Source organism: Ursus arctos, unplaced genomic scaffold, assembly GCF_023065955.2.
Source record: "Ursus arctos isolate Adak ecotype North America unplaced genomic scaffold, UrsArc2.0 scaffold_24, whole genome shotgun sequence".
NCBI lineage: Eukaryota > Metazoa > Chordata > Mammalia > Carnivora > Ursidae > Ursus > Ursus arctos.
Window position 1 is genome coordinate 42057424 of NW_026622919.1, and position 17203 is coordinate 42074626.

Genomic DNA, 17203 nt, shown 5'->3' on the forward strand with positions numbered 1-17203 from the left:
GAACAGCACTGCAAAGCCCAGCTTTCGGCTTTGGTGTCCTAGTCCCCCAGCACCCGTTCCACTGCCCTTCTGGTTGCCGATCTTCCAAAATGCCAGGCCTCCTTTTGCTTTCCCTATTTTGACAGCATCCCAGTTGCCAGACCACCATTGCTCTCAAAATTTGCCAGGCCTTGGCCTTTTGCAAGGTGATAGTCTAAGAAACAGATCACTGTTGACCTCTTCATGAATGCTTACTTACTAGGGACCATCTGCCCAGTATCTCTGTGCACTTTACTAGGGTTTTCCACAACAATGACCTAATCCAGTTGATGACTCCAGACTTGAGACTTTCAGGCTACAGGTGCATGTGATATCCTCCAAATTCCAGGTGAGCAAGTGGAAGATCATTCCACAAACTCCAACCTTTTATATGGTGAGGGCCCAAAAGAGTTAAGAAATTTACCTTGGTCTTTTTTTTTTTCTTAATGATACCAAAATTTCATATGAGGCCTCCCTCCCTTATAGATAGAATGTTATAGACCAGCAGGTCTGGTATTCACAAAGAATTACAGTCCCTTTGAATGCTTGGCAAAAAAACCCCAGCATGCATTATCCCTCTCAGAGATTAAGCATGCAAATGAGCATATAAAGGCTTTTGAGAAGTCCTGTAGTAAAGAAACCTATTTAACTTGCATTAATCCAGCATTCTTCAAAGTTATTTGACCACATAATCTTTTCCCCCAGCAGTAACACCTAGTGATATTCCAAGAATACTTTACTCCTTAAAACACTTTGAGAATTGTTAATCCAGTCCAATAAACACATTTTATAGATGAAGAAACTAAGGCCCAGAGAAGATGGGTGACTTGCCAGAGTTGACCAGGTCCTTTCTCTACCAGTCTTCCTCGACTGGCTCTATGATGCTTCCTGGAAACCCACCATTCCCCATACGGTGGCCTAAGGCAAAGATGACCGTGCAATCACGCTTACTTACCTCTGTTGCTAACGGATCTGAGCTGCGTTCATTAATCACCTGTGGGTGACATTTCCCTGTGGCCCACGAGGACTTTGCAAGAGAGATGACCAGGAATAGAGGTGTAGTCTGACCAAAGAAGACTGACATTTACTAACCTAACTAGAGTTCCCACCCCTGACCTTGACCTCTGGATTTTAATCAATAGAACCAAGGGATCAGCACGACAGCAATAAAGGACAATCTGAAGGAACAAATTCAATGATTCTGGATCCGAGTGTGTATTTCAAGCAACACCAGGGTCCAAGGCCTTTGGGGAGGAATGAGGTTGTGATAGGACTGGTTTCAGTGTAGGAAATTAATAACTCCACGCAGAGTTCTGTCCACTTAGAATTCAGTTTTCCTGTTTGGAAAAAGAAACGAACTCAGCTGTCCTTAGAAAGAGGGGATGTTTATTTGCCTTATGTTCTCTTGCTTCATGTTTCTTATGAAATGTTTAAGGAAGATGAGTGCGATGGTCTCATATGTGAGTTTTGCATCGAAGAGCCCGTAGACCAGCCCACCTCTGTTCTCAGGTCACTACAAAGACGGTGCCTTCTATCTTTCCCCAAACACCACTCCTCACCTTTGAGCTCACCCCAACAAAAACACCCACCTACAGACTCCCGCAGCTCTTCCGCCACCGCAACCTTCTTGCTAGGGCAAGACAGACAACCGAACAAGTAACAACCCCAGCATTTTCAATTCTGGAAGTAATTAAGTGCCACATTACCGGGCATCCTGGTGACCTCAGCTACGGACCCTGGTGGCACTGGATGAAAAACGGCAACTCTCTGCTCCCGAACTTCTAGTGCCAATTTCTTTCTTTTTTTTTTTTTAAAGATTTTATTTATTTATTTGAGAGACAGAGAGACAGCTAGCGAGAGAGGGAACACAAGCAGGGGGAGTGGGAGAGGAAGAAGCAGGCTCCCAGCAGAAGAGCCTGACGTGGGGCTCGATCCCAGAACTCCGGGATCACACCCTGAGCCGAAGGCAGACGCTGAGCCACCCAGGCGCCCCAACTAGTGCCAATTTCTACATAAACTATTGACACCCTGAGGACGAAAGCGAAAAGAACTGGACCAGGAATTTGAAAACCTGGAATGTGAGCCTCCCTGTACTTATGTCCTTGGACAAGTCACTGAAATAAGGAAATTTTGAGCAAGCTTATTCCCAGCCTCAATATCTTGTGTCTAATAACCTGCCCATCCACCTCACGAGGGATTCTGAGAGCCAAAGGAGATCAGCTACAGGAAGATGCTTTGAAACACAGACACACTTCTCCAAGTGGTAAGGCTTGATTAAAAAAATGTTATAGCACATTATTCATTACTGTATTAATATTACTATACTGGTACCTTTTTTTTACTCCAATGGTTTGAGCTAAAACTATTATATTACCACAACATCCTGATTTAGTGATGATTTTCAAAATACCACTCGTCACACTGCAGTTAGAAAAATGACCGTGGACATTTTCCACCATAATCTCCACTTAAATCAAAATATGTGTATTGCTTCAGGGGCGCCCCGGGTGGCTCAGTCGGTTAGGCTGCCGACTCTTGATTTTCCACTCAGGTCATGATCTCAGGGTCCTGGGATGGAGCCCCATGCTGGGCTCTCCGCTCAGCAGGGAGTCTGCTTGAGGATTCTCTCTCCCCCACTGCTCACAGCCTCTCTCTCTTAAACAAATAAATAAATCCCTAATAAAATATATGTGCATTGCTTCAGACAGGACAGATCTGATGTCCAACGGCAAGCAGAAGGCAAAGCGGTCATCTGAGAAGGTTAGGACGCCACACACACCTCAGGCTGCGCTGGGCTGCGTGTGCACAGCCAGCCCGCTCTCTGGCCACCTCATCCAGGCTTGCGTGTGCACGCTGGTGCAGGCACACACGTGCGTCAGCCTGAGAGCCGACCGGTGCTCTCCCCGCGGGGACTCCTCTCCTCCAAAGAGAGCACAGCCAGAAAGTCCTTTTCTCCCAAAACGATGACTGGTGTGAACGCACACTCGAGCACCTACCTCCCTAAAGGTCCCCGGAGTGACGATCAGCCGGTAGGCTATGTACGCGGGGATGCAGACGAAGGAGGACGTCCCCACGCAGTAGCCCAGGACGGCGCTCCACGGGGGGTAGTCGTAGTGGAAAAGGCGCAGCTGCGGCGGGCTCGTCAGGAAGCTGCAGATGATGAACTGAAACAGCAACGCCAAGAAACGTGACCCACCTCCCCGCGCGCTTGCAGACGGGGCGGCTCTGCTCCGCCGACGCGCAGGGCTGACGCGGGGACCCTTTCCGGGGACCCCCAAATGGAGAGAGGCGAGCCTGGCCTCTGACACGTACAATTCACTCAGCCTGTGCCCAGCTGCAACGGGAAACCGGCCGGGGGCTTGTACTGCTTGTCCTCTGCCCCCTCCCGACCGGGCAGAGGGGAAGACGGGCAGCCGCGGAAAGCGGTCTGGGCCCCGGGTCGCAGACAGCGGCGGAACCACCGGGACGACCGCTCCACGCGTCCGCCAGTCCTCAGGCCTCAGAGCTCTCTGCGCTCGTTTTCATTTCCTCCTGCGCTTCGCGGCCGTCAGAGGGACGTTCCCTGTGTCCCGGGCAGTACTCAGGTTCTCCAGGCTGGAGGCCCCGGGCTCCTGGGTCTATGTGCCCTCCTCTCCCCGTTCTTGAGCTCTCTGCTTTCTGCACTGAGCACGCCAGCCCGGGTTTCCACCAGCACGGCTCTGCCGCGAGCCACTGCCTGCCCCAGGCCCTTGTCACGAATCACGTTAGGAAAAGCAGCTTCGCGCACTTTTTACTTGAAAATTCGAGTGAAAAACGTCTCCCAAGAAAAATGCCACGGTGTGCTCCCAACACTCAGTTTATAGGTTTTCTTACTTCACTTTGGTTTCCAGAGAGAGCGTAAATACCAGTTTTTGCCTAGTAACCACGGGGCCGAAATCGTTATTGCTCTTGATTTAATTTTATTTTATTACTTCGTACTCATAAAGAAAGCAGTAATGTAAATTATTTGTGTGGTTAAACATCTATTTATATCTTTTCTTCTTTGTCTGCAGGTAATAAAAGGGAAGTTGTTAAACATACATCCATCTCCCCAACAGTGTTACCCTGAGTCTGGGGGAAGCTTTCCAAACAGGAGCCCGGCCAACCGCAGACCCTTCTCCGGACTTACTCTCCTCCCCCTAGACCCCGCTACTAAGGGAGCCAGTTCTGGAACACGGAAAGACGGGATGGACACAGTGAGGAGCCCCCCCTTCTATAACTCCTCTGGCGGTGATGTCAGGTGTGTGGAATCCAACACAGTCCAGAGAGGCCTCGGGCTCCTGCAGCGGCCGGCGTGCATTGCTCCCCGCGAGCCCCATGCTCGGCCCCGCCTCTCCCTGCTCACAGATAATACTTTCTTTTTTTGTAACTTGGCTTCAGTTTCGAGTATTTTTAGTAAGCTACTCATTGTTTATTGAAGGCAGCCTTAAAAAGTGCAGAGCAAGGGATCTGGTGAGTAAACCCAGCCGTGGAAGACGAGAGCCCTTGCCTTTAGAGGGAGGGTGTAAAGCAGACATCACAGGGATTAGGAGAGAGAGGCCTCCACGCAGATCTGTGCGTGACGTTTGCTGGGCACGGGAACTCCCTGACTGCACACCAAGGGCTCACCCAGGCTGCAAGACAGCCGGAGGGTCACAGAGATCAGGGTACTCAAAGCCTGGGGGCCAGGACGAGGGCGGAGCGTGAGAGGCACTCACCTTGGGCACAACAGGTAAGTCAATTTTAGGCATCAAGGAGTAACAGTACAGTACGATATTTATAAAGACAAGATCTGACAGGGCCAGATTAGGGTACAGTGCGTGAGGAGAGACATGCAAGTCCAGGGTCAGATCTTGTGTTTATTTAAAATGTTGAAATCTGTTGACTGGGGACTTTTTGGCATTAATTTTGGTTTTTAAAAAATATTATATTAAAATAGTCTTTATCTTGATTCCTGAGTTTTTTGGCACCCCTCCGCCCCCCCTTAAATTTGACACCTGCGGTGAATGCCTTACTCGCCTCTCCCAAATCCCAGCCCCGGACCGCACGCATTTCTTCGCTGCGTGGGGAAGACTAACATAGACAAGCAAACAGATACAGCTCCTCCCCTCAAGGAGCTAAGGCTGTGTCTCCTCTTCCTTTGAAAACCAAAAGAAAGGATTTAAGTAGATTATCAAGAGGCACTGGTAATAATAAATATGACTAATCCGTGTATGTGAGAACTTCTGCGTCTAGTGATGGCGGGCTAGGCGGTTCACGCCACCCCTCGCCCTGAAAACAACTAGAACGCCTGGATTAAAAAAAAAGACATGCTGGGGCGCCTGGGTGGCGCAGCGGTTGAGCGTCTGCCTTCGGCTCAGGGCGTGATCCCGGCGTTCTGGGATCAGGCCCCACATCAGGCTCCTCCGCTATGAGCCTGCTTCTTCCTCTCCCACTCCCCCTGCTTGTGCTCCCTCTCTCACTGGCTGTCTCTATCTCTGTCGAATAAATAAATAAAAATATTAAAAAAAAAAAGACATGCTTTTAAAACAAATGAACATGGGGAAAGGGAAGAAAGAGAGAGAAAGGGAAGCAAACCGTTAAGAGACTTAACATAGAGAACAAAATGAGGGCTGATGGAGGGAAGGGGTGGGGCTGGGCTAAGTGGGGGAGGGGGACTAAGGAGGGCGCTTGTTGTGATGAGCACTGGGTGTTGTAAGTGACGAATCACTAAATTCTACTCTACTAAATATGACACTGCCAACTAATTAGAACTTAAATAAAAATGTGAAAGAAAAATCTGCGTGTGTATTTAACCTACCCAAAAGCCCCAGTGAGCTGATACAGTAATAGGAACTACCAGCCAAGTGCAGGGGACCCTAGAGCCCAGAGCAACCCCACAGCCACTGGGCACTGAGAATCATCCGCTGCCTGGGGCGGTGCTTGGCTTGGTTTCGGGAACCTCCAGGGCCCAGGGGAATGGAAGGGAAGCAGGGACCCTGGGGTACAGAGAGACCCATGCGGCGTCGCAGGGGCAAGAGCGTACTGTTCCTCTTCCACGTCAGCGTCCAGACGTAGGGCTACAAAAAGTAGCAAGCAAAGGGCCGCCCAGAGAAAGTCAAAACAGAATACATGAAGGGTTTTTCTGGGTGGTGGTGGTGTTTTAAACAAGATGGGGAAGGGACAGCTAGCTCTGTGTCAAGGGCTGAGATGCCCCTAAGACAAAATGTTTGGCCCAGACATTCCTAACAAGCTGGAGCCGGGTGGAAGGACGAGTCCAACAAGCTCTCTGGCTCTCAAAGATAAAAAACTCCCTCCAAGATCAAGTTACGGTTCAATGAAAGAACTGGAGAGTGAGCTCTCCCCCAGGCTACCCCACAGCACGCCCGGGATGTGAGCAGGCAGCTTCGCCACCTCGGGCCAATGTCTCCCGAGGAGGGGACACCGGGGTGAGCAGAGGCACTTGCTGCCGAGGGGGGTGGGGGGGACTGAGCGCGAACACGTCTTGGCAAAGAGGTAACACTTGGAACAAAATGTTCTCACCCAGGCTCTTTGGTGTTAAATGGATTCTACTTTTGTCTCAAGTCCACACTTGAGGACTTCCGCGTGGGGCATCTTGAAGAAAACGACTACGAAATTACGAGCACCCTCCTCCCAGGGCCTTCAATAGCAGCTCAGTAAATCCTTCCCAGCTCTTGATCAGGTCTTATGTGTCGTGTGACCTGGGACCCTCAGGCATCAATCTCCTTACCTGTAAAATGGGGTATTAGGACTACACTCCTCGCAGAATTGTTGGAAGGATTAACAGAGCCACGGGCTAAGTTTAGCACAAAGTCTGGTCTGGCACGTCATGCTCGTAAATGCTATTTGTCATCATCACTGAGCAGGGGAGTGACGGACACATGCAGCAGGACTCCAGCCCAGACCACCCTTCCGTGGCACTGGAAGTCAGAAGGGGGGAGCATGGGGAGCACAGCAACTCGGAGGGGACACCGGAGGGGCTCCTGAAGGGCTGGTCATGTTTTTGTTTCTTAGCATGGTTTCTGCTGCGAAAATGCACTTGAGCTATAAAGTTCCAGTGGGATGTGCACTTAGGGTTTGCACGCTCTCCTGTATCGATGCTGTACTTCACTGTGATTTACACTATATAGTGTTTGGGTGAATCTTTCTCCGGGGCCAGAAGGAGAGGGAAATGACCACTCACCAGGAGAAAGAGAGGGCTGATGGCTACCCAGCAGGTCCTCCAAAACCACCCGGGGCTGAAGCCGAGCATTTCCTTCACGTCACTGCAGAACTGAGTGATGCCTAAAGTCACCCGCAAGAGAAAGAGATTGACTGAGGGAGGACACGGACTGTCTTAGCCCCTGCCGGTCAGAAACGCTACAGGCTCTGGAGTCTGTGCACAGCAGGGGCTCAGGGGCACCAATCGGGTCTGAAAGTGGGACAGCGGACTTGTCACAAAACCGCATTGGACAGCAACCCACGTTCTCTCTACCTAGAGTGGGGGGATAGGTGGACATCTGAGGAGGGACCCAAAGGCCCCTCCCGCTGCCCACACTGTACTGATTTCTGAGATCTCAGCACACATTTTATTTTATTGTTACTTTAGAAAAGAAAGTCGAATTTTGTCTGGGAGCTGTGAACCCACTCGACAGAGACTGACTTGGACCGTAGACTAGAAACTTTCAAGAGAAAATTTTAACCACAGATTGCCCATTCACATGCCAGATCAAGATCAAGGTTCTTCTATAAAAAGTATGTGAACGTGAGAACTGGTGAGAAATCAGGAAGGGGAAGGCGGGGCGTTCTACAGTCGCTTCCCTGAGAGCCCCAGCCGCAGGAGGTCCACAGCCATGCACGTGCCCTGACCGCTGTCCTCTGAATCACTGAGGAGAGAGGGACTCTTTTTTTAAAAAACTGGGCTCATGTGCAACTGGAAATATGGGGCCTCCCCTTTTTCATGGTATGTGTAATGACAAGCATGCTAAACTGTTTTATTACCATGGAAACTAGGAAAATCAATACATTTTCAAAATGAAATAATCAGTGCTTGATTTTAAAGATGAGGGGTATCTCTGAACCTGGTTTTCTTTCTCACTTTTTAAGATTTTATTTATTTATTTAAGTAATCTCTACACCCAGTATGGGACTTGAACTTACAACCCTGCCATCAAGAGTCACATGCTCTACGGACTTGAGCCAGCCAGGAGGCCCTGAAGCTGGTTCTCTTCATTTCAATTGCCTGGGTCATCCCCATCCCCACCCCCGGATTCTTGGGACCCCTGCCAACGGAGCCACGTTGGCCCGCTCTCGGTGCTCCTGCGAGTGTCACTGCTCTCAGATGCCATCCCAGCATCACGGGGGGGTGAAGGGGGGATTCTACCAAGTGCAGATCTTCACACAGGCACCTTCTTGCCTCTTCCCTGGCACATGATCTAAACTCCATCTCGGGGCTCTGGGGGGGCTCTGGTAGTACATCGCACACCCGACACCCGCAGCCACCGCGCACTAGCGCTTTGCCGTCTGTGCTGCTCTCAGAGCCCGGCCGGCGCCTCGGCGACCGCTCCGGATGAGCTCTGTGGAGCTGCCTCGGCCTGCGTCCGCTGGGCCAGCGGTCAAGCTCAGAAGGAAACAGCGCCCTCCCACGAGGCGGGGGACGTGGGGTGCGGAGCGCGGAGGCAACGGTGGCCTGTTTCTGAGAAGGCGCTCGGCTGGGGTGGCTAGGGGACACCTCGTACCCGGGCCTGGCTTTCCTTGATGAAATCAGCCCTCCTCTAGTCTGGGGGCTGCAGGCCGGTGTAGCAGGGCTCCAGACTGGCGGAGGGAAGCATCTTACCGTAAAACCAATACACGGCCACGGCCTCTACGAGGGCCACGGTGAGCACCGCGGGGCCCGTGGCGTACTCCTCCAGCAGCTTCACCACGTAGGCCCCTCCCTGGAAACGAGACCGCAAAGCGCGTTAAGGGCCCTCTGAGGCACTGCCTCGTCTTTACGATGAAGGCCAAGAGCCGCTTCTTAACTTTGGCTCATTCCCGCCTTGGGCCTGATATAAAGGTCCCAGAGCCTGCCTGCTGGACGGGCGCCCGCCGCGTGGGCCGGCTTCCCGCCGTCAGACGTCTTTCCGTCCTGCGGAGCTCTCTCTCCTCGCTTCCTCTTAGGACACAAACTCAGACGAGCCCTTGCATCTGTTTTCAACTTTCTTCCACTTACACCGCGCTTACTGCATACTCCACCCTCAAGGATCCTGGTCCCTGAAGACTGAATCTGGGCGAGTTCGCAATAACAGGCACGCGGAGCACGTGGTCCTGGTTTCGCCTTCCGTCTTAGCTGGCCAATCCCTTGGGTCCTCCTCAGCCCCCCCCCCCCCCACTGGAGCGGCAGAGCCACTGGGGTCAGGGCTTAAAGAGGCAGGTCTTCGAAATCTGCCCCGAGTCAGGAGAACACAAGCCTAGGACGCCTGTAGGTGCTGTCTGATTCTGTTTTACCATATTGGCTTCAGCTACAAAAAAAAAAAAAAAATCATGGGAGAGGGTCTGACTTCTTCACGATTGTGAATTCTCTGGAGGAGACCAAGTGAGATTAACATGAGATGCCAGCCCCCAGATATTCTGCACATCAGGACATCAGGGCAATAATCCCCAAAGCAAATCTTAGTTCTTCTCCAGACCCCCTGCCGACCCGGAACGCTAGTTGGGTCTCCGTACGGCGCGAAGCCCTCCGGCTACCACGCACGGATTCTGCACACAGATGCTGCAGGACAACTGGTCTGACCCCTGGTGACATTTTCACAGCAGCGTCCACCCTCTTCCTTTGGCCCACGGAGCATGGAAGCGAGGGAGCGGGTTCTTGTGGGGTTCTGCTGCCCTAGGACGGGCTCCTCAGAAATAATTCCAAAGTCGTAGAGGCCTTGGGATAAAGACCTCAAAGCTGGGGTGTGGTACTCACAAAAGTCAGGGTGGCCAGGGATCCGAAGAAGCAGGTAATGACCACGGCAAGCACAAACCACTCCCGGCGCTTGGCCCAGACGTGCGGAAACTCGTCCAGCACAGCTGTGATCACGCCCTCCAAGCCTGCAAACTGAGAGGGGCACGCAAGCAGTCACAGGAGAGGCTCGGAACAAGTCTGTTACCTTCGGGGACGGCGAACAGGAGGGACAGTGGCTGGTCATGAGCGGCTCCCCGCATACCTCGGCCCTCGTTGGCAACGTATCACCCCGTTTGGCACAGTCATTTAGAACCTACCCCCAAGGACATCAAGGAAAGAAAATACAGCGCCTGGACAGGACTTCTCTCGGGGAGACTGCGGTTGTGCCAGAAAGGCCAACTCAAAGCTGAGAGTCATCCCACGCTGCTAAGTACGAGGTGCTGGGCCAGATGCGGGGCAGCAGGGCACCGGGACACAGAGCGACCTTGCTCTGGCCTCTAGGTGCTGCCCTCCAGTCCAGGGACAGTGCACAGTAATAGCAGCTGACGTATCGGAGCCCGGCCCGTGCAGACACCTCACCCTCATTAGCCCATGAACGACCCTCTAGCGCCCTAGACGGCCAAGAGCACCAGCAGTGAGGCCTGAACCGGGGGCTTGGGGGCACCGGGAGGGAGCGGCCAGGATGGGAGCCGTAGGGGCACCTTCCTCCCCCTCTTCCCCTGTCTCCTCCAGAAAGCCAGGTTTCCCCCCGCATTCACTCACGGTGCTGTCCAGGCCCAGCGTGATTAGCATTAGGAAGAAGATGATGGCAAAGAAGGTGGATGCCGGCATGTTGGCTATGGCTTCTGCGTACGTGATGAAGAGGAGGCTGGGGCCTGAGACAGAGCGGGAGACACGGGGACGCGGTCACCGACACCTGCCCTGCGAAGACGTCTCGGGGGAAACTCAGCCACACCAACCACTCCAGCTCTGGTCACGAGCCCTTACACGTGAACTAGGCTTTAACACATGCCGACTGCTTGTCACGCCACACCATCCCCCCTGCCCACCCTGACATCACGCGAGGCAGGGAGGGGACAGTAGCCATCTTGAAGAGCGCGAACCCTCGGTCACTGGGGGGGGATGGAAACAAACCCAAGACGCTGAGACTGGCAAAGCTGCACCCGGGGATAAGCTTCCACCGTATAATTCAGGGCCAGGACAGAGAGCTCTAGGGCTTTTAGCTCTCGGATGCGTTAGCGCCGGAACAGTGGGACATGTGAACTGATTCCAGAAGAGTCGTAGAGGCCTTGGGATAAAGACCACCCGCTATTTTAAAGTCCCTTTTGATAGTGTGAGGGACATGTCCTCCACCTCTCACGAGCTAGATTGGGGTGCCTGAGTTTGGGGTATGGGGATGATCAGAGCTGTGCATCGGGCCAAAGACAGAAGCATGTTGACAAGAAAGCCCTGGGATTCCATCCGCAGGATTCCATGGCCACTTTTTCAACATCTGTCACTCCTTTTCCATAAAAACCTCACAATCCAGTAGGGTGATTACATCATCTACATTTTATTTTTCTGCAAGGGGAAATTCTACGGATTAGTAATCAGGTGCTTATTAGACTTGGACCCATCGCCGGACCCAAACCCCCTGGTTTTAAAAGCCCTCATCCAAGCCACGTGTTCAGGGGAGCTGCCCCATCCCCATCATGGCTGAGCTCACAGAAGGCAGTAAGTTTCTCTCAAAACTTGGACTGTGTTTAAAGGAACATTTAGAAATAATTCCGAAGTTAGGTATCTGTAAGGATCTAAAGAGCAGCAAGCAGTCCAGTGAGAGCACGGGACGTAAAGAGAAGCCAAGTCCCCACCTGCGTCTTTGGCCACCTCAGACACATCTTCGTTGCGCATCTCGGCCATGTACCCGAGCACCGTGAAGATGACAAATCCGGAAACGAAGCTTGTCATGCAGTTCACCGCGCTGGTCACCAGGGCGTCTCTGCAGCAGAAAAGCCACGGGGACTGAGACATTTCCAAGGAGAGAGTTTCGAGAGCATGTGTCTCCAGCCAAGGCCCGCAGGCCCCTCAAGCCCGTGCTGGTGACCCCTCCTGTCCTCGCAGGCCCGGCCTCTCACGCGGGCTGGCGGCCCGAAGCGCGGGCTGCCCTTAGCACCACACACGGCGGGGGGAGGCCGCTGGGCAGGACTGGTTATAGTGACGTCCCGTGGCGAACTGGAAGGACACAGTCCTTTTGATTTCAAACAAGAAGTGCTCTGAAGCAGGGTCTGGATGGGAGGCGGGGCCTCAGATTTAGACTTTTGACCTTATGTGCCAATGACATTACGAGCCTGTCACAGGGAATATCGTGACTCTTTTAAAAGAAGACCTCGTCATCCAGCTTCAGGCTGGTGTCCCAGTGCAATGCCACATTGCTTGGGGTCCTTGTAAGGGGTCCTTGGGTTCCTTTGTAAGAAAAAAATGAATTCTGTAATCATCTTATGGACAGCACAATGAGACTGCTGGACACTGCCATCCGTGAGAGGACATTCAACCGAAGTTAACTCTAGAGACGGCGAGCGGTAGTGAAATCGTAATTGGTACAACACTCCCCGTTTTGTCAAAATTTCTGAAATGAGATTTTGCCACAAAAATCACAGTGGCATTTTGCACTGGTCAAAATAGCTCAATCGTTATACTTTTGTGAATATGGACATAAATAATCACATTACAATTTTTGTTAAACACATTAATAAGTGGAATCTAAATATTTAATATACGTTGCAATTTTTGTAAATCTGCTGTGGAATTTCTTAATTAAAAAAATTGTGTGTGTGTGTGTGAGAAGCTGTCACAAAACGGAAGTGGCCGGGGGCCCCTCTCAATCCCTGACTGGCCTGGGGGAGGCTATGGACTGGGTGGGCTCTGGCCATGGGGGAACTGGTCAGGGGCCTGTGAAGTGCCTGAGCCCGGCCAAGTTTGCGGCCATTAGTTCGATCACCTTCCTCTGGGCCAGCTGACTATGCTCCCCCCACTTTTAAGCCTGGCCTGGGGAGCCCCAGATACTCACTGGTAACAGTTGTTGTTGAACTTGTTGTAGCTAGCGAAAGCCAACAGGACCCCAAAGCCAGGACCGAGAGAGAAGAAGATCTGAGCGGCCGCATCCACCCACACCTGGACGGCAGCAGAGGCAAGGGTGAGGTCCGTGCGGCTCCGTGCAAAGTGAAAATCCAGCTCTCAAAGCTCCTCCCGGGGGCGGCCACATACCAAGTACAAAGAAATGTGACTCCTCTTCCTCACACTTTGGCATAAACAAACCCACTGGCCTTGACTATACTTTTCATGCTTGCACTTCTGATTTAAAACATTATCCAAGACTTGCCATTGAGCCTAAATTTCAGTTGTCCCTACTGGGCGGGGGGCGGGGGGGACTAGCTTCAGTTAGTAAAACGACAGACAGGTACCCATCATTTTCCCCATTATCTTACCCCTGTCTCCAGGAGTTTCTGCCAGTTGGGTTTCAAGTAGAAGAGAACACCCCTCCAGGCTCCGGGGAGGGTGGCCCCCCTTACCAGCAGGATGGAAAGGATGATATAAGGGAAGGTGGCTGTCACCCATACCACCTGCGAAGGAGGGGGTGGAAACATGGACTGTCAGCATGTCAATGTTGGTGTCTTTTATGCTTGAAAACCGCCAAGAAAGGAGATGTCCCTCTTCTTTTCTGTAACTGTCGGAGGCAGGGTGATGCGGCAGAAATATCAAGGCCTTTAGAATCAGACGGGGATCTGATTCCCAAGTTGCCAGTGTTACCGCCTCCAAACCCACTTCCCACCTGCAATAGGGGAAAACACCCAGCAAAAGGCAAGACAGTAGCCAGTGTATATAAAGCACTGCTTATGGCCCATCATGGGTTTTCAATAAATTATTGCCATGATTATTAATTGTGACACTACAGGTGGGTTCAAGGAATTTTTTAAAACTCATGTGATGGTTCCTGGGATTGGCTCATTTCTAGAATTCTTGAACAGATTTGGTGAAGAGACATTGAGCGTCACGAATCGTGTTTGCTGTGGAAGGACGCAATGTCCCTCTGCCTCTGGCTGTCCAGGCTACTGAGTTCTGAGTTTGACTCCTCCGTGGCCCCGTGGCCGGCCTGGATCGCAGCCAGCTCCCCTCACCTTGCCAGACATTTTGACGCCTTTCCAGATGCTGAAGTAGATGACCGTGAAGATCAGCATGATGCAGAGGGACAGCTGCCAGCTGATGCCCCCCAGGTCCTGGAGGCCCTTGGACCGGTGGATCTGCAGGACGTGGCGCCTGGAGTGAGTGGCAGAGAAAAGCCCGTGAGATGGCCTGAGCAGCGAGCGGAGCCGGCGGCCTGCCATACCTCCGGCAGGTGCCAAGAGAAGAAACGGGCACCGCGCTGCAAGGACCGAGCGGTCACCAAGCCTCGGAAAGAGCTGGCTCTGCCCCTCCTCAACGACAGAGCGGTGCATTGGGCCCACAGCCCCTGGGAGGAGCACTCAGCCCCTGAGGCCGGCTCCCAGGCATCTCCTTTCCCAGCTGGGGCGGCTTTTGTATGGGTGGGTGGTGGGTCCCTTCCCACCCCACAATCACGCTCTCCGGGGCTGCAGCTGCCCGGAATGCCGGCATTAAAGAGTACTGCGTACTCCAGGCATCTTCTTCCAAAGGGTAGGTGCCGCTTGTGAAGCGAACACATGACACCAGAGACTCTGAATAGCTGCAAACTGCTGCAGCAGGGGGAGGCTTTGATTCCCCGACAACGGGCAGAGCGGGGCCCAGGAGGAAGGGTGGTTTTGACGCCGCCGCAGAGTCTTTTTGGAATGTGAACCGCCTGGGGGCAGCCTGGCCTGGCACATTACAAGGGTGGGGGGACAGCCCAGAGGGCCAGATTAGGGAGCACTCGAGGTCGAGTCTCCCAGCTGCACATGTGCCTGGGGCCGGCCCTGCCGCTCCCTCACCTACATTTACTCCTCTTGCCTTAAGAGCTTCTCGGAAACCAGGAAAGAGGCTTAGAGCCCCTGGCCCCGCCTCCCTCCACAGAAGCCACGCCCCCGGGGGTGTGGCCTGCCTCTAGCTGACCACCCCTCACTTACATGCACTTACGTGTAAAATTCTTCCGCGGGGGACGTCGAGTGCAGCGTCCAGGTGACGTTGTGCCCGGAGAAGTAGTTGGTGCAGTTGCCGGTGTTCCAGGAGTTCGTGCAGCTGGTCCAGGGCAGCTTGTCGGTGAAGGAGGAGATGAGGTAGTAGAGCGCCCAGGCCATGATGGTGTTGTAGTAGGAAGCGATGTAGAAGGCGATGATGCAGATGGCGTAACCGATCCCTGGGGGAGAGGGGGAGGGGCCACGCTTACAGGGCGGGCTGACTGAGCTGGGCCTTGGAGGGCCTGCGGCTCAGGGGAGGGGGAGTGCCGGGGCTGACGTTCCCCAGACTCTGGGAGAGGGCGGACAGGTGGCAACGTGGCAGATTCCTTAGATGTATTTGCAACATCCCACGTTTGGGAAAATGTGTGTGTGTGCCGTTACTGCTTTAAACTTCTTCTATTTCAGTGGCTTTATATTTTTTTAAAGATTTTTATTATTTTTTTATATTATTATTATTTATTTGAGAGAGAGTGAGAGAGAGCACAAGCGGGAGAGGGTTAGAGGGAGAAGCAGACTCCCCGCTGAGCAGGGAGCCTGATGGGATGCGGGGCTCCATTCCAGGAGCCTGGGATCATGACTTGAGCCAAAGACAGCCACTTAACGGACTGAGCCACCCAGGTGCCCTATTCTGGTTGCTTTAAAAAATAGTTGTATTTGGGTATAGTTGACACACAACGTTACATTAGTTTCGGGTGTACAACAGGTGATTTGACAATCTGCGTCATGCTCTGCTCACCACGAGTGTAGCTGCCATCAGTCACCACACAACGCCATTACAGCACATTGGCTATATTCCCGGCGCTGTGCCTTTCATCCCTGGGACCCATTCATTCTGTAACTGGAAGCCTGCACCTCCCAGTCCCCTTTACCCATTTTACCCATCCCCCACCTCTTCCTCATTCGTTTATCCTTTATATTTATAGAACTCTATTAGGTTTACTTTTATTTTTTAAAATGCTTATTTTACTTTATTAAGTTTATTTTTTTTAGTAATCTCTACACCCAACGTGGGGCTTGAACTCATGACTCTGAGATCAAGAGTCACATGCTCTAGCAGCCAGATGCCCCAAGTTTACTTTTAATTGCCATTTATTCTGTTTCCCTTTCACAATCTCATCCCACTTGAGCAGTCAAAAACTGAATTACTCAAGTTATTGTCCAGAGATACATTAAGGCTTAATTGATTCCAGAAGAAGGTCCCCAGCTCCCATGCATGGATGGAAATTCCCTATTCCCTGCGGACCCACTTACCCGCCCCCCACTCCAGCCTTTCAGTTACCTTTGAAAATTGGGCAGATTTTCCTCCATATTGAAATGCATCCGTTTCGGTGGTACTGGCCCAGCGCGAGCTCCATGTAGAACAGTGGGATCCCCCCGAAAATGGCCATGATCGTGTAGGGCAGGAGGAACGCCCCTGAGGCAGACAAAAGACATTTTCACCTCCTGCCCACATCTGCCCCAGGACAGCTCAACTGATCTGGACACCCGGGGTCGCGCCGAGATTCACGGGGCCATCGGATGCCCGAGTCTCATGAAGCCGCTCTGTGCTGAGTGACCTCACACTATGCTCCCCTGGGCTTAGCGCGTTCCCAGAGCTCCACGGTCAAATGGGGTTTCAGAGAGTAAACGGAGGAGGCAGAGAGTATGTGGAAAGAAATCTGGGTTTGGGATCAACAGACCAGGCCGCAATCGGTTGCACTTCTAATCACCCGGAGGACCCTGGGCCACCGCCCCTCCCTGAACGTGTCTCTTCCCTTATGAAATGACAGGGTTGAGGAGGACTGAGCTCCCCAAGGCCAGCCACACGAGGGAATCACAGGGAATCCCCGGCGAGCTCAGGAACGCACATCCACCCAGAGCCCCTGATGCGGAAGTTCCAGGTGTGGGTGTAAGTGGCCCAGGTGATTCTGATGCAACGAGAGTGAGACCCTTGGGACAGATCATCTGTGACAGGCTGCACAACGGCTGCGGTCATCGGCAAGCCCCTAAATTCCTAACTGTGTCCATCGCTATTACCCCTGGCTGCCGACCCTCATCACTGATACAGGGCTCTGTCGCCACAGTTCCACTAAGTCCCTTCTGGACCCCCTTTGCAGATGTGGCTGGAAAGGGTAGTTTGTCACAGAACGAGGAAGCGCGG

The 17203-nt window shown here is 52.6% G+C and overlaps 1 protein-coding gene across 5 annotated transcripts in view; it reads right to left on the minus strand.

The window, feature by feature from the left end:
• Window positions 1-17203, minus strand: part of SLC6A4 (solute carrier family 6 member 4) — a 34972-nt gene that overhangs the window by 3853 nt on the left and 13916 nt on the right. For 2 of the 5 annotated variants that reach the window (XM_026517779.4, XM_048227010.2), the window contains exons 3-13: window positions 16343-16477; window positions 15023-15242; window positions 14074-14212; window positions 13384-13518; window positions 12966-13069; window positions 11770-11897; window positions 10682-10794; window positions 9941-10072; window positions 8831-8930; window positions 7199-7299; window positions 3015-3182 (exon numbers count right to left, since the gene is read on the minus strand). In XM_026517779.4, coding sequence (XP_026373564.2) covers window positions 3015-3182; window positions 7199-7299; window positions 8831-8930; window positions 9941-10072; window positions 10682-10794; window positions 11770-11897; window positions 12966-13069; window positions 13384-13518; window positions 14074-14212; window positions 15023-15242; window positions 16343-16477 — 1475 coding nt within the window. Of the gene's footprint in view, window positions 1-3014; window positions 3183-3939; window positions 4044-7198; window positions 7300-8830; window positions 8931-9940; window positions 10073-10681; window positions 10795-11769; window positions 11898-12965; window positions 13070-13383; window positions 13519-14073; window positions 14213-15012; window positions 15243-16342; window positions 16478-17203 lie in introns of those variants that run through there. The other 3 variants (XM_044390760.3, XM_026517782.4, XM_057318135.1) reach the window with 3 other exon arrangements.